This window comes from Salvia hispanica, chromosome 3 (assembly GCF_029641045.1).
Source record: "Salvia hispanica isolate PSC_SH4W2 chromosome 3, Shi_PSC_v1, whole genome shotgun sequence".
NCBI lineage: Eukaryota > Viridiplantae > Streptophyta > Magnoliopsida > Lamiales > Lamiaceae > Salvia > Salvia hispanica.
The window spans coordinates 43584982-43611512 of NC_142694.1; the positions used below are offsets into that span (position 1 = coordinate 43584982).

Genomic DNA, 26531 nt, shown 5'->3' on the forward strand with positions numbered 1-26531 from the left:
GTGGAAAAAAAAATTAAATCAACGGAGCCATATTAAAATTTTCAGAGTGAACATAAATACACTCAAATTTAAGTTGTCCTCTAAAATGAATCAACACAATTAACAATGAAATGTAGTCCGTACAACAATGAATCACATTCACACACAACACAAATTCCATAAATTGCCAACATCCTCCTCTAACTGAATACACAACTATGTCATATGCTACAATCAAGACTGTCTAAAATTTACATTTAAAGACCAATATTCAGTCTCGATTGTGAATTGTGATATAGAAAGTGGTTATTAAATAAATTGTATGGAGAACAGCCCCTTTCATTCCAAATCTACGGGCCTTAAAGTCTTGGTGCGAATATTAATATGTATCGAGAATGAAAATTTAAAAATCTATATGGGGAGGAAAACACAAATACTAAGACTTCATGGGAAAAATACAAAATTACATAAAATGTGATAAACAATAAGAACAGGTTTCAGAGCTCAACTTCTCCAATCCTTCTCCTTCACATTCTCATTGACATTGGTCAAATCCCAATCCCAAATTAAGAAATGGGCAGCGGCGGCGGCATTGCGGAGGCGACTCTGGTGGAGGAGGCGCTGAGAGTGCTGAACACGGCGGATCCCTTTGAGAAAGCTCGGCTCGGCGATGAAATCGCCACCAAATGGCTGAAAGGAGACATTGAAGTCGCGTATGATGCTTCCAAGGAGATCCAAGTGCCCGATCGCCCTGCCCGAGGCGCAAATGTGAGGCTCTGTTTCTGTTAGCCTGAAGTGTTCGATGAAATGCCTCAATGAGTGTTTTTTGTGATATGTGTTTGGATTGGGTGCAGGTGAAGCTGGTTTCGCCTAGTGAGATGCCGAAGCTGGGAAAGGCGGGGAGTCTGCAGAGTAGAAAGGCTCTTGTGCATAGCCTCGTTCATACTGAGAGCTGGGCTATTGACTTGTCTTGGGTACTTGTTTCTTGGTTTTAATTGCTTTTATTTGTTCTATGAAGTTGAAGAACTAGTCTATTTTGTTGTTGTTGTAGGAAAAAGATCAAATATGACTCTGGATTTTATATTGTGGGACTAGATTGGATAAATGGTGGTTGAAGTAAAAAATTGTCGTGGTATGAAAAAATTTAAGTTTGAATATGTTAATATATGTGTACTGGATGATAGTTTTTGGGGCTTGTAACCAACAAAATGGAAGGTATTGCAAGCACGAAAGGGATTACTTTAGACCTTAGTTTGCCTTTCTGCTTACATTAAACTAGGAGTAGACTGTCTCTGACATGTATTTGTTGTGGAGGAACTGATTGAGCCTTATAGTGATGTAAACTTAGAACACTGTACACAAGCAAATTACTTCCACTTATTGGTTTTTCTCGACGTATAGATCTGTTCTGTTGTAGTCTTGTTACAAAATAGATGGTGTTCCAAGCATAAAAGGGATTGCTTTCGACCTAATTCTCCTCTCTGCTTAAGTCTAACTAGGATTAGACTGACATGTAAGTGCTGTAGAGGAACTGATGGAGGTTTTAGTGATATAAACTTCGAACACGTACAAAAGCAAATTGTTTCCACTGATTGATGTTTATCGATAAATTGATATGTTCCATTGTAGTCAAGATACAAAATAGGTGTTCCAAGCATAAAAGGGATTACTTTCGACCTTGATTCTCCTTTCTGCTTACATTTAACTAGGATTAGGTATGTGTTTAGAGGAACTGGTTGGGCCTTATTTTGATGTAACTTAGAAGACATACACCCGAGCAAATCTTCAACCTATTGATGTTTTTGGACGTATTGACCTGCTCCATTGTAGTCTTGATACAAAGTAGGTGTTACAAGCATAAAAGGGATTGCTTTCAACCTTATTTCACCTTCTGATTTACATTAACTTGGATCAAACATATTGAAACTTTTGCACCTTGTTTTGATGTGAATTTAGAAGTTAGAAGTGTATGTTATGTTTCTTTCTCAATGTTACTTATAATTGCAGGACATAATTGCTCGATTTGGTAAGCAAGAGGCAATGCCAAGAGATTTTTTCACAGATTTTGTGAAAGTGGCACAAGATGAAGGTCGGCACTTCACCTTGCTTGCAGAGAGATTGAAAGAACTTGGATCTTTTTATGGAGCATTGCCTGCTCATGACGGTCTCTGGGATTCAGCTGCTGCTACTTCCAACGACCTGTTAGCACGTTTAGCAATCGAGCATTGTGTTCACGAGGTATCCGTAATAATCTCAATAAGAGTTTGGAGATTAAATGTGTGGTTGCTTACAAGAGTTGATAGTAACAAATTTTTGGTTTTTTTAGGCCCGAGGGCTGGACGTTGTGCCAACAACGATATCACGTTTCCGCAAAGGAGGCGATGAAAAGACAGCCGAGTTGCTGGAGACGGTGATCTATCCAGAAGAGATAACTCACTGTGCTGCTGGAGTGAAGTGGTTCAAGTTTCTGATTCTCCGCAAAGGATCAAAAGAAGACGATGACTCCAGTGAATCTGCATTCGAAGGAGATGAAGCTGATGAGCGCGTAGATACTGAAGTGATCCCAAAGTTCCATGAAATAGTGAGGGCTTTCTTCAGAGGGCCGCTCAAGCCACCGTTCAACGAGGTAGCAAGAAAGGCTGCTGGATTTGGACCTCAGTGGTACCAACCTCTTGCTGTCAAAGACTAGTTTTTCTCTCTTTTTGACAAACAATTTTGATTAATCTATGTTTTACTTTCCTATAAATGAGCAATTTAACCCTTTGCTCAATTTAAGTTGCAATAATATAGATAGAAACAAGGGAGATACAAATTTATTGGCAGAAACAAGAGACAAGTAATTCCCATCGGATTATTCTTTACATTTACTTGTTTTCAAGGTAACAAACACTCTCTCAAGAGATCGTAGTGCAGTTGAAATGACAAAAACTAAGAAGCAGTTAATGCCAAATGTTTGAACAAATTTTGCCCCAAAAATGGCTCTTATATGTTGAAAAGCAAATCCCGCAAAAAAAAAGTGAAGAAATTAGCACCCGAGCTCGAGGAGAAGATCTTGATCATTCTGATCTAAGATATTCTCCATTCAATGGTGTTATGTTTTCTGAGAAGATAACTTCTACGTCTTCATAAAAGAAGCCTTCGGATATCATTGAAATTGGATCGTAGTGCAGCCACGAAAGCACCTGAGAAACCGATTTTACATCAAATACAGGAAAGAAAGAGGAGGGTCGGATCAAAGTGATAGCCAGCTGACTAATCTATCGAGGGGAGTGCAACTAAGACATCGTTTCACAGATAAAAGTTTTAATTCCTTTGGCATTACATACCTCCAACTTTGCCATCAAAGACACGATGGTCAGCAGACAGTGTTACATTCATCTTTGTAACAACAGCTGGCTTCTCAATCCCTGGAATAAGGAATTTTCGAGTTAAGAATTACGGAGTGAAGCTGATAGAATCTTGCATTGAACTGCATGTATTTATGTATTACCATCATCTCCGGTAGCTGGTTCTACAACTTGATTGCCTCGGCCAACAGCAAGAATACCAGCCTTCATGAACAAAATTGCTTTAATTATCATGATACGTAGTGCAAATCCATAGTAGAGTATATAAATAGGTACAATAATAATCAATAACATAAATGTTAGTTTGGGACATGGGGACCAAGTTCTCCAAATTATCTGCTTAAAAAAGCAGATGGCTGGTATGATAATCTATATTAGTTGCAATTGAAGCATAAACGTTTGGAAACAACATAGTGATAGAAGGTGCGTGAGTGAGAGAGAGAGAGAGAGAACCTGAGGTGGGTTTATAATTGCACAAAATTTATCAACAGGATACATCCCCAAGTTCGAAATGCTGCATGGCACAAGGAACATTTATGGTGGTTCAGATAAAGGAACAACTAATACATTATATTCACAAAACCACATAAGTATAAAATAAAGCACCTGAAAGTGCCGCCTTGGAACTCGTTTGGCTTGAGCTCCCCAGCCCGTGCCTTTTCAGCAAGTTCTTTCACCTTTGAAAATGGCAGAAGTTGAGCAAGGAGAAAATTTTGTGCAATAAAATAAAATAAAGCATAGCATTAAATTGGTCCACAGAATGGCGGGGCGTTTTAGACAAAAAAAAGTTACAGGGTTGCACCTCTAAGGATATTGATGATATGGATTTTTGGTCCGCATTCCTTACAATTGGAGTCATCAATCCCTGAATATGGAAAGATGTCATGTTGAGAAGCATGAGATGATGGCTGTTAGCTGTTTAGAAACAACAAGTGGCATCTCAAAGAATACCTTCTCTGTAGCAACTGCAATAGATATGTCAACTGAATCGCATAATACTGTTTCCCCTTTGCTGGCATCCCAATAAGCTGCATGGTTAGTTAATAATTAGAGAGCTGTAATAGAATAATTTCAGAAGATCATTAGTGAACTTGTATAAAAGGTTGAAGCTGTATCATAAGCTGAGTCAAGAAATATAAATTCAGCCTTCGGATACCCAAGAACGTCTACCTCTCTCTCTGAGTTTCTACTCATTTTACCATCTTTTACTTTTCAGTTGACCCATTTTCCAAAATCAGGTGATAAATGGAAAACCTCTTACCATTTGCTTCTGGAACATTTCTCAATGCAATAGCAACCGCTTTGATCACGATGTCATTTACTGAGACTTTGACATCATACTTTGCTGCAAAGCAAAACAAAGTGAGATCAGGGAGCACAATGAAGCTCTTCACAACAAGGTACATCAGAGATTGAAACCACTACCTTTAAGCTCCTTTCTGAATAAGAGAAGAGGATCCAATATAACATCTGGTATAAGGTATCCAAAATAAGACCACACATGTACCGCAATATGGAATGCTGAAAGAGAAATATAGTATAAGAATATTTGATACCTGTTGATAGATACAAATGAGGAGTTGATTGTTTTGATTCCAATAAGCGTGTTGCTATGACCTGCAAACAATCAATGGAACATTGTTTATAATCACAATAAGATGGGTAACAGCAATAACAAACAGTATAGTGTGCATATGAAATCATGATGATTATATAATCTTACAAAAAAATTCCTACAAATAAAGCTAGAAACTGTATATCCGGATAATCAAATGAGACATCTGTCTTGCTAAGCCAGATATCAGCAGACTTCTACCAGTTTCCAGAGAAGTTTCTGTTATGGGTATAAAACAAGCATGATAACTTTAGGATAGTTTACATGGATCTGTCACATGGATGGTTTACGTTTCTGTGTATATCATATTCTTTCCACATTAAAGCAGTGAAGAATCTATAAACTAAACTCATAGAAAGGCACTCAGGTTGATATGACAACATTACTCCTTGAATTGTTTATGTGTATACATAAAAAAATGATAGCTCAGCACCTTGCGAATTTGACTGTTTGGCAGATCTTCATAAGCAACATCCTGTACTGTGGATTTTGATCCTGCTGGTAGGGAGGAAGAAGCCTGAGGTGATGAAGTCTTCTCCTTAGGTACAGATACTTTGGATACTTTTCCAGACTTAATTGCAGCCAAAACATCCCCTTTCAACAAAGTACCACGGGGACCAGATGATGCTATTGACGATGCATCTAACCCGTGTTCAGAAATTAGCATCCTGGCAGCAGGACTAATCCTATTAAAACTTGTTTTATGAGGTTTGACATCCTTCTTTCCAACTTGTTGAGCTGGCTTTTCATCTTTGGTCCTCACATCAGTGCTTACAGATGTTCTTACAGCTTCAATGTCATTACTATCCTCAACCTAGCAACACAGATCCCCAAATAAACTATAATCACTTGTTAATCAAGCATTGTCAGTAATACACCTTTTCTTTCAGTCAGAGAAAATGAAAAAGATTTTGGTGAAAGTCTAAGCATTATGTACTTACAGTTATAGCAATGGGCTGACCCACAGCCACATCTCTTGATCCTTCTGGAGCCAAAATCTTTGCCAGGAACCTGAAACCAACAAGCAAAACCTATGCTTAGAAAATAAATAAATGATTAAAGAATTTTGAAGAAAGATTGTAGTAATCACACCAACTTCCATGCAAATTAATGTGAAAAAGCATTTGACCCAACTATGATGGCTGAAAGCATTATAGAGCCCATACCACAATAAGAATGACAAGAAACTTCATAAACACTTCCCATCAGGATAGAGGAACCTCTCAAATTTTATACATAAATACGTTTAGCAGTACATGACCCACTGATCAATCAAAGAGCCAAAACATCAATGAGGAATAAAGCTTACTCCCTTCATCCATGAAAAGTAACCATATTCTCTATTGGGTGTCCTCAAAAATATGCACCTTTCTTTTTAAAGACACGAGCCCACACTCTACTTTAACAAACACCTCTTATTTACCAAAAAAACACACTTTCTCTACATAATGGGATACATTTATACCCTATATCACCTAAAACGCATCCACCAACATCTAACAACTATTTCTTAGAATCTGTAAATGGTGCATACTTTTCATGGACAAATGGAGAACAATAAATTGGAGGAGGTCACCACAGTATTTTGCCAGAACCATGTGGTACTTCAGATGTTTTCCATGGACCAGCAGAAATGTTTCAAGATACTAAACTCTTATGCATTGAACCAATACAGTTAAACATTTCTATTACCCTTCTTCAAGACATTCAAACTCAAGTGTTGCTTTGTCTGTTTCAATTTCACAAATAACATCACCAACCTCAATCTGCAACAAGCACAGAAAGGCATGTCACCAGAAAGCAGTATATATATGGGATCTATGTAGGCGAGAGAGAAAATTTCTGACCTTATCACCTTCTTTTTTCGTCCATTTTGCAATATTGCCCTGGTTCTGTGGATAAAAGAGAAGAAAAGTAAAGACGAGAACATTCTTTAGCACTGAAAAAAGATTGAAAATGATAGTATAACATAGTACAAAACTTGATAGCTAAAGCTGCTCTTACCATGGTAGGCGATAGTGCTGGCATTTCAAGGACAATGTGAGGAGGAAGATCAGATGTGTTGATGTTCACAGAGCTCGCTCCCTGCGTGTTGTCTTCATGTTTCGTTGCTAGTTCAGTGGAAGTTTTATCTGCCGCTCCTGTCCCACTCACAGTTGCAGGGATGCTACCTATATCATCTTGATCCTCAACCTGGGTAACCGGATTAAAATCAGTCATGTGATACCAGATGATACCAGTAACACTATTCAAACTAGGTCTCTCTCCTAAAAAACAGAAGCAGTAAAACAGATGTCCTATTCAGGAAGACTAAGCTTCCAAATAAATATCATCAAACATGCTAAGCAGTACGCTCAAAGTAACATGTATCTAACACTGAATTTCAGGTCACTGAAAAAGGGTTTAGCTTTATGGTTAATTTTAACAGATGGTCCTGAATAATGTGGACGAAAAAGACACAGGATAAACCCAGATTCCCAGTTAAGCCATGGACAAGGCTTGGTCATTGAGTTGAGCTTCAGTGTGCAATTTGCAGTACTCAGACCAATCCCACACATATATTATATTTGGCATTCGAAAAACCTTCAGTCTTACTCCAACTAATAAAAGAAATAAGAAAGAAATATATAGAAGCCTATGGCACATAACTGTAACTGCTATAGGCTGTCCCACAGGGACATCTTTTGAACCTTCAGGCACCAGAATCTTAGCCAGAAACCTGCAAGTATATAATATTTAGTTATTTACTCAGAAACATTTTCAGGAAGACAGAAGTGATTCTTAGTATACAAGGAAAACTAAAGTTCATACAAAATACAGCCAAACAATAATAGCAATTGATGGACATGCTGACAAGAATTGAAACAAAGATAGTTACAAACCCAAAAGGAACTGGGAAGCTATCCTGAACAACATAACTTAACCACTGCATAAAGTAAGGAGCACTATGACTATATGCTTGAAACTAACACATGCACAAAAAGCAATTAACTCAAAAGATGGTTATAAATGATGAATAACAGAACCAACATAATAGGATGTATGATGGGCAGCCATTTCAGTCCAAATTGGTTCATCATGAGATAAGACAGTGATTTCAACATTCTCAGTACTTATGCAATGGAGCTTATAATAATTACTATGAATTTAACAATAAATGGACTTCAGACAGAGCCTGCAATTCTTCAACATGCAACAGGCGATTCAATTACAGAAATTTACCCTTCTTCAAGAGATTCAAATTCCACAGTGGCTTTGTCCGTCTCAATTTCACAAAGCACATCCCCCACTTGAATCTATTGAATCCAGAAGAAGAAAACAGGTCAAATCAACTTACATCTACCTTAGATATTTTATACTCCCTCCGTCCCAAGGAAGATGACCCCTTCCTTGGGCGGCACGGGATTTTATGCAGTTTTATTTTGTGTGTTAGATGAGAGAGTAAAGTAAGAGAGAGAGAATAAAGTAGAGATAAAGGGGTTTCCATTTTAAGTAATGGGTCATCTTGAATGGGACAAACTAAAAAGAAAACTGGGTCATCTTCAGTGGGACGGAGGGAGTACATATTTCTGCACTAAAACTTTCATAGTATTTAATCATTAAATGTGTGCATAGCAAGTGACAATGCTCTGTGTCAAGAAAATCTGAATGACACAGTAATTGTAACTGACCTTATCTCCCTCTTTCTTCAGCCACTTCACAATATTACCTTGACTCTGTAAAAAAGGAAAAGCGTATAAAAACACCAGTGACAGAGCTAAACATTTTTGTGTTATGGCGAATATATATTACATACAGTCATTTACCATTGTAGGTGACAAAGCTGGCATTTGAAGCACTGTATGCTCAGGTATCTCTGAAATAATAATAAAACTTGACCATTATGTACAAAAGCAGACATTGAAGCAACTAAGTAACATTTTGATTATATTTTCAAGATAATATTTAACAGTACAATTTTTTGAGTTAACATATTTCAAGATTGAGCATAAAAGGTTTTACATTAACATCTGGGACGAATACGATACATACGATAAGCTTGGAAAAACTACATGATGGATGAAGCCATGTAAATTAGCTATTGAGTTTAACCAAGCCATCTAGATTAAGTTCAGACACCAGAATGTCATTTAAAATTTGAAATAGCAAGTTCAAGTTGAGTGAAAAGAGTTATACCGGAAGATGAAAAGGAGCGGATACCCATTTTGACCTGTAAAGTGTAAACATCCCATGAATATGTTAGAAAATGTGCAGATGGTTAGATATATTTAAAATACAGTTTTGCTGCCAACCTTAATCTTAGAAGAATCGCCATAAATGCCATTAAATAATGGAATCGATGCTGGCCTGCAATATTTTATCAGGAAAGAGAACAATTTTAGACCACGAGGAGGATATGCCAGGACAGAAAGGTTAGAATACATTTTCCAATGCTAGGGTAAAAGTTGCCAATTTTCTTCATTTCACTGCCATGTAAGCTGATCGCTTTGACTGGCAAGGCTCAATTATCAAATTTGATTCAATAAAAATGAATGTACAAGAACTACTGAATCAGAAACAATGGTTGCTGATGGAATATTGACATCTACTACTGAGTTTAACTATGGAAACTAAATTGGCATAAGCTGCAAACTTGGAATATTGGCAGAGTAATGCATGGAAATAATTCCATCTGATAGCCATATGAAAGCCTACCAAGAATAAGGAAAACAAAACCTAGCCACTTAAAACTAGTTAAACTATAAAAGCACCAAGGCCCATTACATATCTGCAAGCAAATAGCGAGTGGAACTGTGGAAGCACAGATCTCCTTTGGCAATTGGCCTAATACTAAAAAGCTGTCAATAATCTTTTATACTCGTCTAATTAGAGTATACAAACAAATAAAATCCAGGAATCTGTCCAAAGATGAAACTGACAGCTAAGAAATTACTTGCACTAAGTCAGATCATAAGCTATAATAGAATAAGAATGAATGAGGTTAGGCACAAATAAAAAAGCTGAGACAAACAATAAATTTTAAAAATCAAAATACCAGTATGTTTAATTAAAAACATGAAGTACAGGTTGAAGTTGAGGAAGAAAAAACAAGAGAAGGAACTAAGATAAGACTTTACACGCATACCTTAACAAAGTCTCCGAAAATTCAAGACCAGTATTCGACCCCCTTGAACTGCAGCAAACCATATGTCGACAATAAGTGATAAACAATGCAAAAATTGGTACATGACCAGAAAATTCAGTATGAAGATTGAAGAATATAGGAAATGATCCAGGTATTCTGTCAAACCATCTAGATTCAATTTGAGAGACATAGGATGAACATTTGGGAAAAGCACAGTTATTGCATTCAGGCTAAATAACAGGTCTTAAAACCATATGAACCTGAAGCACATACAATGATACAATACAACCTTTAAATATCTGTGCTTGCAAGTATAAATGCAGAAAGCAAGCAGCTGAACTAAAGAGCTACTTATGATTCTGAATAAGACGTTGGTCCTCTTCAACAACTCATCTAAACTGAGACATCAAACAGTGCTACTCATCTGAGTATTATCATTCTTTGTGGCACGACCACAGCCTAACCAGGCTTGGAACAATGCCCACGGACACAAAACATTCCTAGCTTCCGAAATTTCATAATGTCAATTACAACAAAAAATGCAGATCGAGCTTGTCATTGTACGTTCGCAAAATACTGTAAAACAGTGTCAACGCTATAAACCAGCTGACATTTCATCATAATTGTATTCTTCATTTCATACTAAGGCATTAAAAACAAACAAAATGCAGCAGAACTACTGCTCCCCACATTTTATTTCTCCAATCGATTAATTCCAATGCCGCCGCATTTGACAGCTTCACCAACCACAGAACCACTCAATATTTTCCGAAACAACGTTGCATCTAGTTCCGATCGGATAAAAAATCACGATACTATCAAATCAACCGAAATTAAGTTCATCCAAATTCAGCGCTAAACCGAATAAACAAAAATTAAGAATTACCGATTGAGAAATGAATGGGCAGGTGATAGAGAAAGGAAGCGAGCTCTGATTAGAGACGGAGCACGCGAGATCACCGGGTGCCGTAGCCTAGACAACGCCATAGATCAAATTCGCAGAAAATTCACCTCTGGCTCTTTCCCCACTGCCCTTTCTGTATTAAATAATTTCTACGTACGCACGCTGAAGAAGACGAATTCGTTCTCGCTTTCCTTTTTCATTTTAAATTATTGTTACATTTATTTATTATTCATCTTTAACAATTCAATATCAGAAATTCCAATGGCACTTGGGCCGTCTGAAGATTAGGCTCTCACGGCCCATTCCACAGATTCCAAGTTTAATTGTCATATTCTAATTTATCCCTCATTTTATCAAAAAATGATTTATAAAGGAGTGTGAAGTTTGCAATTTTCGCAATATCACATTCAACTCTTTTCAGGAGAAATACACAATAATGTGACAGATGATATTAATAATAGTTTATTGCTATAATAACAAATCTAAGAAAAAATGTCATATTTTGTCTATGCCCGATTTATCATACTTTCATCGTTTGTGCAACTCTCAAAGTCCATTACTTGAAGATTGCAAGTTGTGTTATGATTCCTTACATGGGACTCGAGTTTGAATCTTTTCATCTCTTTGTTTTTTATTTTTGTTTTGAAAACTAGCATGCTACTCTTTTCTTTAATGGTTGTGCTGTTATTCCAAGAGAACCGTGGAGTTAGAGCACTCCCAATGGAGTTCCCTTATTTCTCCCTTATTTCTCCCTAACTCCTGCCACATCAGCGCCACATCAGCATCACATTTTATCCCCAGTTTTTAGCCAACCCCTACAATGGTTTCTCCCTTATTTCTCCCTTATTTCTCCCTAACTCAACATTTCATTTTTACATCATCACTAATTTAATTGTTTTATTTTTATATATAATAAAGCTAGCTTATTTAATTTATAAAGATAAATCAAATAAATAGTAATAAAGTTCGTTGTATTAAACACGGGTACACATTACAACGAAGAAAATTAAAAAAAAAAAAAGTACACGAATGGAAATAAAAAATCAAAAAAAAAATTCAAAGAAAAAAAAATTCAAGGGCGGTGGGCGCGGTTTCTATTTGCCCACAATTCTTCGATGATATCGTGTTGTAGTGCTTGATGGGCCTCCTTCTGGTGTATGTCCATGAACGCCTGGAACCGTTCATGTTCGTTGTGCGGTACACCCTGGCGGGCGGACTCGGTTGAGACACCGTGACTCGATGATGCAACACTTGGGTCGTTGGTGACGTCGAGGACGCCTTCGTGTTCATCTTCGATGATCATGTTATGCATGATGATGCACGCATACATGATATCGGCAATATCCCCCTGGTAGAAAAAGCGCGTCGGACCCTTTACCAGTGCAAATCGCGATTGGAGCACCCCAAATGCCCTCTCCACATCCTTGCGCGCAGACTCTTGCGCTCGGGCAAAATACCTTCTTCTATCTCCGAGTGGGCATCTGATCGTCTTCAGAAACACGGGCCATTGCGGATAGATGCCGTCAGCCAGGTAGTACCCCATGTTATGCACATTGCCATTGGCCGTGAATTCGATGGAGGGGCCTAATCCGTTGATCCGCTCGTTGAAAAGGGGCGAGGAATTGAGAACATTTAGGTCGTTGTTCGACCCGGCTATACCAAAATAAGCATGCCAAATCCAAAGCCGTTGGTCGGCAACGGCTTCAAGAATGATGGTGGGATGCGTACCTTTGTAGCCGGTAGTAAACTGGCCTCGCCACGCGGTTGGGCAGTTCTTCCACTGCCAGTGCATACAGTCGATGCTGCCGAGCATCCCCGGAAAGCCGTGGGTCCTCCAGTGCCAATCCAGTAGGAACTGGCAGTCAGCTGCGTCCGGCGAGCGAAGGTAGTGCTCCCCAAATATCTCTCGCACGCCCTGACAGAAATTCTTCAGGCACTCGTTGCCAGTCGTCTCGCCGCATTGCAGATACTCATCGAACATGTCGGCGGACCCTCCATATGCCAACTGCCGGATGGCAACAGTGCATTTCTGTAGGGGCGATAGTCCGGGCTTCCCTGCTGCGTCTCGCTGGAGCCGGAACTCGGGGTAACGCGCGGACAACGCATTAACAATGCGCAGGAAGAGGGAGCGGCGCATTCTGAACCGGCGACGAAATACATCTGCCGGATAACGTGGTTCCTCCGCGAAATAATCGGCGAACAGCCGATCGTGCGCACCAGTGTGGTTGCGAGGGATGTATCGGCGCCGCCGGCGGATTGGCCGTTGGGGGGGTGGCTGCTGCATTCGAGCGATCTCGCTTTGTATGCAGCGGGAGATATAGTTGTTGATTGGGTTGTTGGCGAAACCCGCTACATCCCATCCGGTGGGAGCGGGAGGTACCTCTTCTTCGGAAGAAGAATGTGATATTTCCTCGTCGGACTGAGCACGAGACGATGAATCAGAACTCATTTAATAAAGATGGAGAGAAAAAAGATTGAAAATTTGTGTGAATGAAGTTTGTGGGTGATGAATGGAGGAAGAGGATGAAATATTTATAGGGGTGGGATAAAATAGCCGTTCGGCCAAAAAAAAAAAAAAAAATTTTAAAAATCGCCGATTATCGCCGAGCGTCGCCCACAGTGGCCGGCGATCGCTCGGCGATAATCCGGCGATAAATCGCCACTCGGCGAAGCAACGGTAACATTATCGCCGAATTATCGCCGACTTCGCCACAATGGCCGGCGATAATTCGGCGATAATCGGCGATTTATCGCCGAGAATTCGCCACCTCCATTGGGAGTGCTCTTACACGCTCAAATGACATGTCCTGTTTCTAACAACATGTCTGTTCATTGCTAGCTTTCATGTTTTACATCATTAATAAAACTAATTTAATGCGTCATGTCAATTTTTTATAATTTCAGTACCAAATTTGGAACCTCGTGAGGATATTGAAATGGTTATACCAAGAAAACAAAGTATTTTCCCGAATGTCAATGATCTAACCTCAAAGAATAAAAGTTCAATAACACAATTACTTAAAGTTCCAAGGACCCAATGTGGAAATATCTAAGAACTCAATTATAAAAAAAATGATACCAAAAATTTCAAGTATCTGTTTACGTATAATAATTTAGCATGAAGCTGGAAATACCTCAAGGGAAAGAAAGTCAAGTAACAAATTTTGCAGTTGAGCACAAACTCTCACAGCTTTATTCGATAACAAGGAATCAAATTGAGGAACACCAAATAAAACAATAGTAAATAACAAGTCGAACCAACATATATTCCGGGGTATCAGGGTCAGCACGGGACAACATAGCCGCAGCTCAACCAATACCTAGTTCTTTACTGTAGTCACTTGCCTCAGAAGCATGGAGACAACGTCAGGGGAGATTCTGGAAGCTTCTTCCTTCAGGTGGTGGATCTTTCCATCCGTTTCTGCTTCAAGACGCTTCACATTAGCACCCGAGTCTCCACTGCTCTGTACACATGAAGGAGAAACAGTTCAACCAAACAGATAAGAGTTTTTCTTTGAATGTGAGTACTGTGCTACCATGCAAGCATGAGTTCTAATGTGTTGAGCACAACTTCCTAGTGAAGAAGATTGATTAACGGGACTAATGAAATACAATATCGTGTCATATGCCAATTCAAGTATTACCTCAGCGACTTTACTTTGATATTCAGCCTCCATTTGAGCACGGAATTCAGCAATTTCCTTCTCGGCCTCCTCTTTTGCCTGTTTAAGTCTGGCTTGTTTGGCTGCTCATGATAGCCAAAGCACACATAGATAAAAGTGAGACTCATTCTATGAGCAGTTCAGCACACAAATGTAATGTGTTTTTAAGACAAGGCACAGCATATAAACTTAAGGAACATTTGCCCGGGACCATGTCATCTACCCCTATATCCCTCCAATCCTCCCAAGCCCCAACCATGGGAGGGATGCAAGAAGGGGGGTATTTAACTATTTATTTGTTAGAGAAATAAATCCTAAATTGGACTTTGCAGAGTCACATCATCATCAGATTTTACAGCCTATGGGTTCGTAGGGTTCCTATCCTAGGTATCAAACGAAGTAAAACAAGAAAGCACATTTAAACATGAATTCCTGGGTAAAAAATCATCACCAGTTCGAGCAGCATTGACAATGTGCTGAGCCTCTTGTTCTGCAGCTAGCAAGAGTTGAATTCCATTCTGGCTACTGGAGGCCATGTCGAAGGTGATTCAAACGAGGCTGCAGAGATAAAATGACGTAAACAAATTAAACTCGCATCAATATGATGCCAAAGCATCAACAGTGGGAAATCACAAAACTGAAAGTAAACAACTTCATTTCAAACGTGCACATACTACAAAACAAATCAACCTTCATGAAGTTCCAAGTTATGAAACCCCACATGATTGTTCAAATTAAGAAGACATAACACTGATCTAGAAGGCGATTATGATTAAGTGAACTGAGTTAGGAAACAATTAGTTTCAACTAATACAACTAACTTAATCATTAGATTTTCATTGAACAGAATAACCCTAACTAACTTAATAATCATTTTTTTATTCATTGAACTGAAAACCCTTCAATACAAAAATTTCAGTAAACAGCAAATCCAAGAGCCACTGGATATCTCACACAGATTCACGCATTATCTGAAAACTAAGAATCACAACAGATCCCAATCTTATTAATCCAATTTAAACCTCACCTCATTACCTCCTCTCTACTCAATTTAGTGGAAGCCAACAGCTCTACTCTAATGCGATCTCCAAATCATGGATTCATTTAGGCCAAAAATCGATCACTACACAATAAAAACTTAAAGATCGCAATACTAATGATTCAAACGATCACCACTGCCTAATTCCATACTCAAATCGCACACCTAGCAAACAAGGTTAAACTGGAGAATCAACACAGGCAGCCTAATTAACAGAAAGACGTGTATATCACAACACGATCTGCAAATACCGGTCAATGGAACGAGAAATTTGCTCTAGCACTACAACAGATCTAACCATCCGACAATTGCAGAAATCGACCATGATCGCAAATTGAGAAGGTTGAGCAAAACCGGGACAGTTAAAAAGGAAGAAATCAGAGAGATTGGAGTAGTGTAAGCACCTGTAGATAGAGAAACTACGAATCTGCTGGAGAAAACGGATTTGGGTGAAGACTGCAGCTTTGATATTCCGACGACACAATTATGACCTTTTATTATTATTATTATTATTATTATTATTATTATTATTATTATTATTATTATTATTATTATTATTATTATTATTATTATTTTTTACTAATAAATCAAATCGCAACCAAAAATGAGACCAATCCAAAATTCGATTGGGTTAAGTTGGATTTTTGCAATCATACAACCTTATGGGTTAGGAATTATGATAATACTAGAACTTATGACTTGCAAATAAACATTCGGAAAATAATAAAATTTAATTAATTTGGCCCTATCATAGTAATTATGAAAATTAAGAAAAATTACAAGGTTTAACATTGTTTGATTGCGCCCCAAGAAGTTATTATGATCTCCCACATGTTGTAAATTAATGATGTGCTATCTAAGTGGTTTAGATGTCAATTCATTAAAAATAATTAAATATTTCACTAAACTTGCATTGTTATGAGCATTTTCTACATCTTTCGATTAAAAAACATGCTCGGTACTAGTATTTCTTTCGCATCTTTCGGTCTCCGGATGCAATCCCTTGATATAGGGGTGTGATAATGTACTAAATAATTTATAGTAATAACTAATAATTAATATTAATTTTATATATTAAAAATATTAATACAAATACATAAATTTATCAATATTCTTATGTTGATTGTTTTGATATTTAAATTTACATGTTGCATTGATATAATTATGTTTTTTTTTTGATATTTTTAATACATAAAATTGAAAGTTATTAGTTATTACTGTAAATTAGTTAGCACACTAACGCAACCCCGATATATATAACAAATGGTCGGATGCTTTGTTGACGTTCCACCGGCCACGTCAGCAACGATTTCTTCGGAAGGGATCACCTCATGCATTGTATACTACATTTCATAATACACTATTAAAAAAATTGACAAATGGATCTTATTTTATGGAAAGAAAAGTTATTTCCAATATAACCTCTCCACTTAAGTAAAGAAATTAAACTACACTAAATATCAAAAACGTATTTATTGAAATCAATTTCAGTTAATTATGCTTAATTTTAATAAACAAAACAAAGTAATTCCAATCAATTTTATTATCTTGATATTGTGTTTTTTTTAGAACTCAAATGTGATCGTTTGATACAAACATATTATATGCAGAAGCTATGTTTGTAATAAATAAATTATGAACCTTTAAAATTTTGTATATTAAATATTTTTCTACTTTTTAGTACTACTATTTTCTTTCTTGTTACTTGAAGTTTTTCCAATAATTTTTTCTTTTTATGATATTTTGATTTTGATTTTTATATTCCTGCTATATTTGTACTTATTTCATGATACAAAAATTACTAATGTATGGACTAATGTTGTTAATACTAATTGCCATGTTTTTTTTTTATATAAAATACATAAAAATTAATAGACAAATATATTATTGATATAGCAGCTAACAAAATTACGAGGAGATAACTTTTGAAAAGAACAAGATTAGTTATTAAAATATATTGAGAATTAGTGAAACTAAAAGAAGCGTAGAAACGAAGTGCAAGAAAAATTATTTGAAATAACTTTTCATTCTATAAAATGTGATCCAACGTTACTTTTTTTTTAATTAAAATTAAGCATAATTAACTGGAATTGATTTAAATATATACGTTTTGTATATTTGGTGTAGTTTAAATTTCTTTAATTAAGTGGAAATGTTATATTGGAAACAACTTTACTTTCCATAAAATAAGATCTATTTGTCAACTTTTTAATAATGTATTATGAAATATAGTATACAATGGATGAGGTGATTCCTTCTGCGATTTCTCACAAATCAGGCATCGTGGGGGAATTTCCAATCAGGTTGGACCTCATATTTTTCCTATTGATTTTCAAACTACGATTGAATCTCATTAAAATTTGATGAAAAAAATTGAAGGCCTGTATAATGTCATTCCACGTGGGGAGTGTTATATTGCTAACTCATAACTTAATTGCTAACTACAACTAAATAATAACCATTAGATTTTCAAATTAAGGGCTTAGATCATTAATCCCTAAATGTCAATACGATCAACAAAAAACGTCAATAAGACCATATGATTAATTCCAAAAAAATATCAATAGGTGTATTAATATCAATTAACTACATGTTTAGTTATAACTAACTTTTAAAAGAAATCCTAAAACTTTAAATTTGTATAACATATATCAAATTAAAGATAATTTCATAAGGATTCCAACGATATCATACATGCATATGTTCCGACGTCAAAATTTGAAAAAAAAATCAAAATTTTTTAATTTTTTCGTACAAGCAGAAATGTTAACATACTATATAAAATATGTCAATATAATACATGTAGAATGTCAATATAAGCAATGAGTTAACATTCTTAAAGCATTGTGTTGACATTCTCAAAGCATTGAGTTGATATTTTTGGAACACTATATTGACATTTTCATCCAATACCCTAATTTGGAGTTTTTTTTTTATCTTTTTCAATTTAATTAATAAAAATAAAAATTACACTTGGCAAATTATAGACCACACATTTTCTAAAATCCCATAACCTTAAATTAATTATAATTAACAATTAAATAATAAGTTAGCAATTGATCACTTCTCCGTACCATTATATATAATTTGACCCGAAAACATTAAAATAGTACACTTATTCGAAGATTACGTAATTCACAATTCCACACGTCATTATATACCCAGAAAACTTAAAAATGGTACACTTATTTGAAGATAAATTAATTCACAATGAACTTATGTCATCATACATTAGTTGGCATAAGTACTTGCATATTAGACTATTTTCAATAAAACTAAAAATTAAACAAATAATTAACTCTAATAGGATTCTAAAACCAAAAATTAAATAAATAGCTAGCTTCAATAGTACTCTAAAATCAATCTCATGTCAGATTTTTGAGTAAAATATAACATATCCTTAGATTTACCCATAAAATAAATCTTAAACACTTTTTCAACTTTTCTGAGTAAACATAGATAGTGGATAGAGATATTCATTTAAGTTTGAGTTAATGATTGAGTTAGTGTAAATAGTTGGAGTAAAACCACTATATTTGTTGTGGTATTTAAACTAAAACTAAAATATACTCCCTCCGTTCCCTCATAGTTGAGTCATTTTCATTTATAGTAAGTTTTTTCTCTTTCTTACTTTACTCTCTCTTACCTTATTCTCTCTACTTTATTCACTTTTTACTTTATTCTCTCTACCTTTTCTTTTTCTTACTTTTTTATCTATTTATTTAACACACTCAACATTTCTTTCTTAAACTTCGTGCCGAAAAATTTCGCCTCAACTATGAGGGAACGGAGGGAGTATTTAAGTGTAGTGTACATGATTGGAGATATTTTTACACGTTCCATGCAAATTTCAACAAATGAATATACGCAAGGATTTTGTTGAGATCCTTTGTTAAAATTAAAATCTATACAGTTATCAGTTATACTCCATGTAGAATGTTTTTTGGAAATATTTTAGGAATGTTAACTATAAAAAAATGATACTCCTATGTTGCATTACATATTCAATAACATACAAATTGAATATACTACGTACTTTACTACAAACAATGAGTTTACATCATTATAAATTTATAATAATGAAATATATATGCCAAATTGCGCGAACTGCACCAAATCTTTGATAACAGCAGCATCAACATAACTAATTTCTGCATTAATTAACATAGCTGCTCATATTTGAATATGACTCTACGTAGATATATTTAATAAGTAAAATTACGAAAAGTCATTAAAATGAGTCAGCTTTGAATATTGCTTAATAAGCATAACTACCCTACCATTCTTATATTAGTATTTTGAATGCTGAATCATCATTAGTTCAACTTCACATTCAAGCATGAACACAACTCAGAAGCTCATCTTCTTCACTACTTCATCTCTCTTGATTCTCTCACTCATCCATGCTGCTGCTGATGCAAAGTGCAATCCTTGTGCCTGCGGTGCTATTTGCAATATCACCTCTCCTTTTCGCCTCAAGAGCGACCCCAGCAACTGCGGCCATCCCAAATTCGAACTCACCTGTGAAAACAATGCCACCTTCACCTATCTAAACTCTATCAAATACCATGTCAAAGATATCAACTACCAAAACTCCACCATTAGGCTGGTTGATGCTTCCCTAAACAACGGTACAATCTGCTCTTTCCCCATCACTTCCTCATATCCCTACGACTTCATCGTTCGTTCTCCATACTATTCTTCCTATCCCGGTAGAGAATCATCTGTTGTCTTGATCAGCTGTCCCGATCCGATGAACAATACCAGTACTTCCCACTTTAAAGATATCACTGCCTGTAATTTATCATCACATCACAGATTTAGTTATGTAAAAATAAAAGTTGGGCGCATCACGCCCTCAGAGGTGCCACATATGTGTAGATTAGATCTAACAATCAAGACATCGTGGCCGGGATTGATGGATGCGAAGAATGTTTCACTCTCGGAAATCCACCAGTCTCTCTTGTATGGCTTTGAACTCGGCTTCTGTTCTAGTTGCAAATTCACAACCACAGCGTGGGGTAAGACGCGATGAGACACGCTTATCAGTTATCACATCACTGCTCTACAATAAATCCTTTCTTTGTACTATATGCTAATGATTTTGAAAAATGCAGAGAAACTCAGAGATCTCTTATCAGGACCTAATCGTAAGGATTCCAACTTTGATTTCTAACAACATACTTATACTATATAATTACCTAATTAATTAATGATTATAATTTATATATATGCAGGCTATCTACTTATTCCTCTTGCCATTCTAGGTGCCCACTTAACTTTTTATTCTTCCTCATTAATTTTATCACATCAATCAAGAAGAGATCTAATTTGTGAAACAAATTCTAGTTTTCTTAATTGCAGGGGTAAGTCTTCCTTTGACAATCATCATAGGAATTGCAGTTGGATTACTACTATCATTTAATTTTACTCCCCTTTGGGGACGTATACAATACAGTAAGAATCTTCAATTTCATTTCTTTCTTTTTTTTTGTCTCTTTTAATTTCTCACTTGTTCATTTTTTATTCGCAGACTTCTACTATCATACGCTGAAAGAATCTAATTACACTCCATTCATTGGTATGCTCTCTAATTGTATGTTGTAATAACAATTTTAAATTTTAATTTGCATTAGTCCCTCTACCAATGCAATGTTAATCCAGTCTCCTTAGGACACTCACAACTCATTCTGTTTTCCAAGTTATCTCAGCCCTCATCACTGGAATCATATTGTGGACACCAAAGATAATCATTTGTCCTTTGGTAGTATGGTTTTTGATCTACAAATTCCGAAGAAGGCACTTGTCCTCTTTCGAGATAGTAGAGTCATTCCTACAAAGTGACAACAAGCTCGCTCCAATCAGATATTCTTACTCGGACATAAAGAAGATGACTAAGAATTTTGAAGTTAAACTAGGCCAAGGAGGCTACGGTTCTGTTTACAAGGGAAAGCTCCGAAGTGGTCATCTTGTAGCAGTCAAATTGCTCGGAAAATCCGGAGCAAACGGGCAAGACTTCATTAATGAGATAGCAACTATTGGAAGGATCCATCATATAAATGTTGTCCAACTTGTTGGCTATTGTGCTGAACGATCCAAGCGTGCCCTCATTTTTTATTTCATGCCAAATGGTTCGCTTGATAAGTATGTCTTCAATCGAGAAAAAGCCTCTCCATTGGATTGGGATATGAAATTTAAGATTGCAGTTGAAGTGGCCCGAGGGATTAGGTATTTGCACCATGGTTGTGACATCCAGATCTTGTATTTTGACATTAAACCTCACAATATACTTCTTGATGATAAGTTCGTCCCAAAAATATCAGATTTTGGGTTGGCGAAATTATGCTCCACAAACAAGGAGACAGTGACGATGACGGCAGCTAGAAGAACCATAGGGTATGTTGCTCCAGAACTTATCAATAGAAGTATTGGTGCAATCTCTTATAAGGTTGATGTGTATAGTTTTGGAATATTGTTGATGGAAATGGTGAACTTAAACAAAGACTTGGCTCGAAACAATGATGAATCTAGTAAGTATTTTCCAAACTGGATATACGACCACTTAAACCAAGGCAAGGACATTCACATTGGAAATGTTGATGAAAATGACCATGGAAAAATTGGTAGGAAGATGACCATTGTTGCGTTATGGTGCATACAAATGTGTCCAGACAATCGCCCATCAATGAATAAGGTGTTGGACATGTTAGAAGGTGATGTTAAACATCTCCAGATTCCTAATTATCCATGGTATATGGCAAGAAATGAGGAAGAAAGTGCTACATATTCAAATGCTTCCACATCATTTTTGCATGGTGACAATGGTAGTAGCATCACTATGGGGGAGACTTGAGATTAATAGTAATGCTTTAATTTGTCTGATCATCTACTTTTCCTTGAAACAAGTTCCATTGGTTATGCATTTGTGATTTCTACGTAATCAAATGTAACTTGGACTGATTTACCATATTATTAATTCGAGTGGTTATTTGGTTTCATGGTCTATTGAATTATATTGAACAATTCATTATTCGTTTGGATTTATAAATACACGTAGTTATAATAATTGATTATCCAACACAATGTCAAGAAGGGATATAATCAAATGGAAACTTTATATATTGTGCAAACTCCAAATTATGATCTGAACCATTAGAAAATGTTAGCAGATGACAAAATAACATCAACAGAAAATATCAACACAGTTTCAACGGTTGACGTCGTGTTAAAATTATATTGACATTGTGTTGATATCAAAATCTTGAAATTTTACAATGTGTAGATATTGTGTTGATGTAGTGTTTGTGTTGAAAAGTTTATAGTTTGTATAATATATAAAATTTGCATTTTATCCCTAGCCATGCCAAGTAAATACGGAGTAGTTGAATTGCATCCTTTAATTTTGAATTTACATCATTAAGTACATAGTTATATGTCAAATTGCGCCAAATCTTTGATAACAACATGATCAACGTAACTAATTCCTGCATTAATTAACATAGCTGCTCATATTTGAATATGACTCTATGTAGATACGTTGAATAAGTAAAATGACGAAAAGTCTTAAAAATAGTCAGCTTTGAATATTGCTTAATAAGCATAACTACCATTCCATTCTTATACTAGTAATATATTTTGAAGAGTAAATCATCATTAGTTCAACATCACTTTGAAGCATGAACTCAACTCAGAAGCACATCTTCTTCACCACTTCATCTCTCTTGATTCTCTCACTCATCCATGCTGCTGCTGCTGATGCAAACTGCAATCCTTCTGCCTGCGGTGCTGTTCGCAATATCACCTCTCCTTTCCGCCTCAAGGGCGATCCCAGCCACTGCGGTGATCCCGAATTCGAACTCACCTGCGAAAACAATGCCACATTCCTCTATCTAGACTATATCAAATACCATGTCAAAGCAATCGACTACCAAAATTCTATGTTCCATAAACAACGATGACATCTGCTCTTTCCCCATCCGCTCCTCACATCCCACCCACTTCATCGCTCGTTCTCCTTCATTCTACGTTCCTTCTCCCATTCGAGATTTGTCTGTTAACTTGATTAGCTGTCCCAATCCGGCGAAGAATACTTCCCTCTTTAAAGATATAACTCAAGACTGTGCCTCTAATTTATCACAGCCCATATTTAGTTATGTATATCTTGGGCACATCATGGCCTCAGAGGTACCACATACCTGTGGAGTAGATGTGATAGTCAAGACATCGCAGGCGGGCACCATGGATGTGAAGAATGTTTCACTTTCACAAATCCATCAATCTCTCTTGTATGGCTTTGAACTCGGCTTCTGTTATAGTATTTGCTATATAAAATCCACAATATGGGGTAAGACAGCGCTTATCATTGCTCTTCAACAAATCCTTTCTTTCTATATATGCTAACGCTTTGATTCTTAAAAATGCAGAGAAATTCAGATATAACTTGTCAGAAACTAATCGTAAGGAACTTAGAATTCTAACAACATGCTCTATATATAACTCTATGTCTTCATTGGAGTACAATACTAATTAATGATTACTATAATTTATATGCAGGCTATCTCCTTATTCCTCTTGCCATTCTAGGTGCCCACTTAACATTTTTTCCTTCTTCTTCATCAATTTTATCCAAGAGATCTAATTTTGTGAAGGAAATTCCAGTTTTCATAATTGCAGGGGTAAGCCTTCCTGTTACTATCATCATTGGAATTGCAGGTCTATATATACTGTCAAATACTACTTACTTTTGGGAAGGGATAAATAACTGTAAGAAATTAAGAATCATCAATTTCATTTCTCTTTTTAGTTTCTCTTAATTTCTAAGGGTTCCTTTTTAATTTGCAGACTTCTACAATCAGGGAGAATCTGATTACATTGCATTCATTGGTATGCTATACTATTAATTAATTTAAACTCTAATTTATGCAATGCTATGTTAATCCTGTCTCCTTATATATTGTGTTTGTGTATGTAAATCTGCAGTGAGTGTCGTGACATGTCTGGCAATTATAGGTGCGCACTTCATTAATTATGTCTCACTACCATCACAATGGAGAAGACAACATCTAATTTTCTTACAAAAACTTCAGTTTATTTTCATACAACATCTAATTTTGTCTCCCCAAAAAAAACTTCAGTTTATTTAACCGCAGCATTAAATCCCCTTCTGATAATCACGGGATCTGGAGGTGCAATACTACTATTACTTGTTTACATGATCCACAGCTGTAAGAATCTTTACATTTTTCTAAGATGAGTTAATTTGATAATCGCTTCTTCTCTTTTTAAATCTATTTTTTTATATTATAAATCTAGCTAGTGTACGTGTACAACAAAATTATATCGACCTCCCAATTGAAGTTTATCACCAACTGTTCCCTGGTGAGCTCTATATTTATCTTGTTGAATTCTCATTTCAATATTATAATTTCTGAAACTGTTTTACATGTTATCACGAGTTTTTTGGCCTTATTACAATATGTATTTTGTCTTTTTTTCATGTTGTTTCAGTCGTCATCACTGGAATCATCATCTGGCTACCAAGGATAATCATTTTTCCTTTGGCATTATGGTTTTTGATCTACAAATTTCGAACTAAGGCACTTGTCCTCTTTTGAGATCGTAGAGTCATACCTACAAAGTGACAACAAGCTCGCTCCAATTAGGTATTCCTACTCGGACATAAAGAGGATGACTGAGAATTTTAAAAATAAACTAGGCCAAGGGGGCTTTGGTTCTGTCTACAAGGGAAAGCTACGAAGTGGCCATCTTATAGCAGTCAAATTGCTCGGAAAATCCGGAGCAAACGGACAAGACTTCATTAACGAGATAGCAACTATTGGAAGGATCCATCATATAAATGTTGTCCAACTCGTTGGCTATTGTGCTGAACGATCCAGGCGTGTCCTCATTTTTGATTTCATGCCAAATGGTTCGCTTGATAAGTATGTCTTCAATCGAGAAAAAGCCTCTCTATTGGATTGGGATATGAAATTTAAGATTGCAGTTGAAGTGGCCCGAGGGATCAGGTATTTGCACCATGGTTGTGACATCCAGATCTTGCATTTTGACATTAAACCTCACAATATACTTCTTGATGATAAGTTCGTCCCAAAAATATCAGATTTTGGGTTGGCGAAATTATGCTCCACAAACAAGGAGACAGTGACAATGACGGCAGCTAGAGGAACCATAGGGTATGTTGCTCCAGAACTTATCAATAGAAGTATTGGTGCAGTCTCTTACAAGGCTGATGTGTATAGTTTTGGGATGTTATTGATGGAAATGGTGAGTTTAAACAAAGACTTGGCGCAAATTAATGATGAATCTAGTAAGTATTTTCCAAACTGGATATACGACCACTTGAACCAAGGCAAGGACATTCACATTGAAAATGCTGATGAAAATGACCATGGAAAAATTGGTAAGAAGATGACCATTGTTGCGTTATGGTGCATACAAATGTGTCCAGATAATCGCCCATCAATGAATAAGGTGTTGGATATGTTAGAAAGTGATGTTGAACATTTGCAGATTCCTAATTATCCATCGTATATGGCAGGAAATGAGGAAGAAAGTGTTGCATATTCAAATGCTTCCACATCATTGTTGCATGATGACAATGGTAGTAGTATCGTTATTGAGATTATTAGTAATGCTTGAATTTGTGTGGTCATCTACTTTTCCCTAAAACAAGTTCAACTTGTTGTGTATTTGTGTGATTTTTTTAGCAATTTGCCATTAATAGATACATATACGATGGTCTCTACTTCTCTATTTGTATGACTCTCTCTTGCATGTAAATTGTAAAATGAAAAGAACAAACAATCATAAAAGAGACAACCACATTTTATGCAAAACTAG

General features: G+C 36.2%; 4 protein-coding genes and 3 pseudogenes across 4 annotated transcripts; 5 read left to right on the forward strand and 2 right to left on the reverse strand.

The window, feature by feature from the left end:
* Positions 1-485: 485 nt before the first annotated feature.
* On the forward strand, positions 486-2842 carry LOC125213680 (3-oxoacyl-acyl-carrier synthase-like protein (Protein of unknown function DUF455)). Its single transcript, XM_048114350.2, has 4 exons — positions 486-747; positions 834-953; positions 1987-2217; positions 2306-2842. The coding sequence occupies exons 1-4, from the start codon at positions 553-555 to the stop codon at positions 2666-2668; spliced, it is 909 nt and encodes a 302-aa protein (XP_047970307.1). The 5' UTR covers positions 486-552; the 3' UTR covers positions 2669-2842.
* On the reverse strand, positions 2769-11169 carry LTA3 (Dihydrolipoamide acetyltransferase, long form protein). Its single transcript, XM_048114349.2, has 23 exons — positions 10953-11169; positions 10067-10114; positions 9234-9288; positions 9118-9151; positions 8748-8797; positions 8613-8657; positions 8164-8237; positions 7591-7660; positions 6946-7134; positions 6789-6833; positions 6634-6707; positions 5883-5952; positions 5375-5755; positions 4883-4943; positions 4752-4796; positions 4588-4671; positions 4278-4354; positions 4129-4191; positions 3933-4003; positions 3780-3840; positions 3470-3530; positions 3306-3386; positions 2769-3161 (listed from the first exon to the last, which is right to left on the reverse strand). The coding sequence occupies exons 1-23, from the start codon at positions 11051-11053 to the stop codon at positions 3103-3105; spliced, it is 1899 nt and encodes a 632-aa protein (XP_047970306.1). The 5' UTR covers positions 11054-11169; the 3' UTR covers positions 2769-3102.
* Positions 11170-14055: 2886 nt separating this feature from the next.
* Positions 14056-16223, reverse strand: LOC125212010 (V-type proton ATPase subunit G 1-like). The gene is made up of 4 exons (XM_048112010.2): positions 16076-16223; positions 15084-15190; positions 14615-14715; positions 14056-14434 (listed from the first exon to the last, which is right to left on the reverse strand). The coding sequence occupies exons 2-4, from the start codon at positions 15166-15168 to the stop codon at positions 14291-14293; spliced, it is 330 nt and encodes a 109-aa protein (XP_047967967.1). The 5' UTR covers positions 15169-15190; positions 16076-16223; the 3' UTR covers positions 14056-14290.
* A 3787-nt stretch (positions 16224-20010) lies between these two features.
* Positions 20011-21225, forward strand: LOC148930883 (LEAF RUST 10 DISEASE-RESISTANCE LOCUS RECEPTOR-LIKE PROTEIN KINASE-like 2.1). Its single transcript, XM_089066641.1, has 4 exons — positions 20011-20692; positions 20879-20938; positions 21021-21073; positions 21205-21225. The coding sequence occupies exons 1-4, from the start codon at positions 20011-20013 to the stop codon at positions 21223-21225; spliced, it is 816 nt and encodes a 271-aa protein (XP_088922767.1).
* Positions 21226-21529: 304 nt separating this feature from the next.
* On the forward strand, positions 21530-22524 carry LOC125210107 (rust resistance kinase Lr10 pseudogene; annotated as a pseudogene).
* Positions 22525-23347: 823 nt separating this feature from the next.
* On the forward strand, positions 23348-25217 carry LOC148930884 (uncharacterized; annotated as a pseudogene).
* A 65-nt stretch (positions 25218-25282) lies between these two features.
* Positions 25283-26420, forward strand: LOC148930885 (rust resistance kinase Lr10 pseudogene; annotated as a pseudogene).
* The last annotated feature ends 111 nt before the right edge of the window (positions 26421-26531 follow it).

Bases quoted from the DNA above. Each gene is read 5' to 3' on its own strand.
- LOC125213680 (XM_048114350.2), top strand. From the start codon at position 553: ATGGGCAGCGGCGGCGGCATTGCGGAGGCGACTCTGGTGGAGGAGGCG. The intron at 954-1,986 runs GTACTTGTTTCT...TTATAATTGCAG, and splicing joins GGGCTATTGACTTGTCTTGG to GACATAATTGCTCGATTTGG. The intron at 2,218-2,305 runs GTATCCGTAATA...TGGTTTTTTTAG, and splicing joins TCGAGCATTGTGTTCACGAG to GCCCGAGGGCTGGACGTTGT.
- LTA3 (XM_048114349.2), bottom strand. From the start codon at position 11,053: ATGGCGTTGTCTAGGCTACGGCACCCGGTGATCTCGCGTGCTCCGTCT. The intron at 8,658-8,747 runs GTAAATGACTGT...CCTTTTTTACAG, and splicing joins CAGCTTTGTCACCTACAATG to AGTCAAGGTAATATTGTGAA. The intron at 4,192-4,277 runs GTATTCTTTGAG...TTCCATATTCAG, and splicing joins TTGCAGTTGCTACAGAGAAG to GGATTGATGACTCCAATTGT.
- LOC125212010 (XM_048112010.2), bottom strand. From the start codon at position 15,168: ATGGCCTCCAGTAGCCAGAATGGAATTCAACTCTTGCTAGCTGCAGAA. The intron at 14,716-15,083 runs GTGATGATTTTT...TATCATGAGCAG, and splicing joins TGTCAATGCTGCTCGAACTG to CCAAACAAGCCAGACTTAAA. The intron at 14,435-14,614 runs GTAATACTTGAA...TCATGTGTACAG, and splicing joins ATCAAAGTAAAGTCGCTGAG to AGCAGTGGAGACTCGGGTGC.
- LOC148930883 (XM_089066641.1), top strand. From the start codon at position 20,011: ATGAACACAACTCAGAAGCTCATCTTCTTCACTACTTCATCTCTCTTG. The intron at 20,693-20,878 runs GTAAGACGCGAT...AATTACCTAATT, and splicing joins ATTCACAACCACAGCGTGGG to AATTAATGATTATAATTTAT. The intron at 21,074-21,204 runs GTTGGATTACTA...TTTTATTCGCAG, and splicing joins CAATCATCATAGGAATTGCA to ACTTCTACTATCATACGCTG.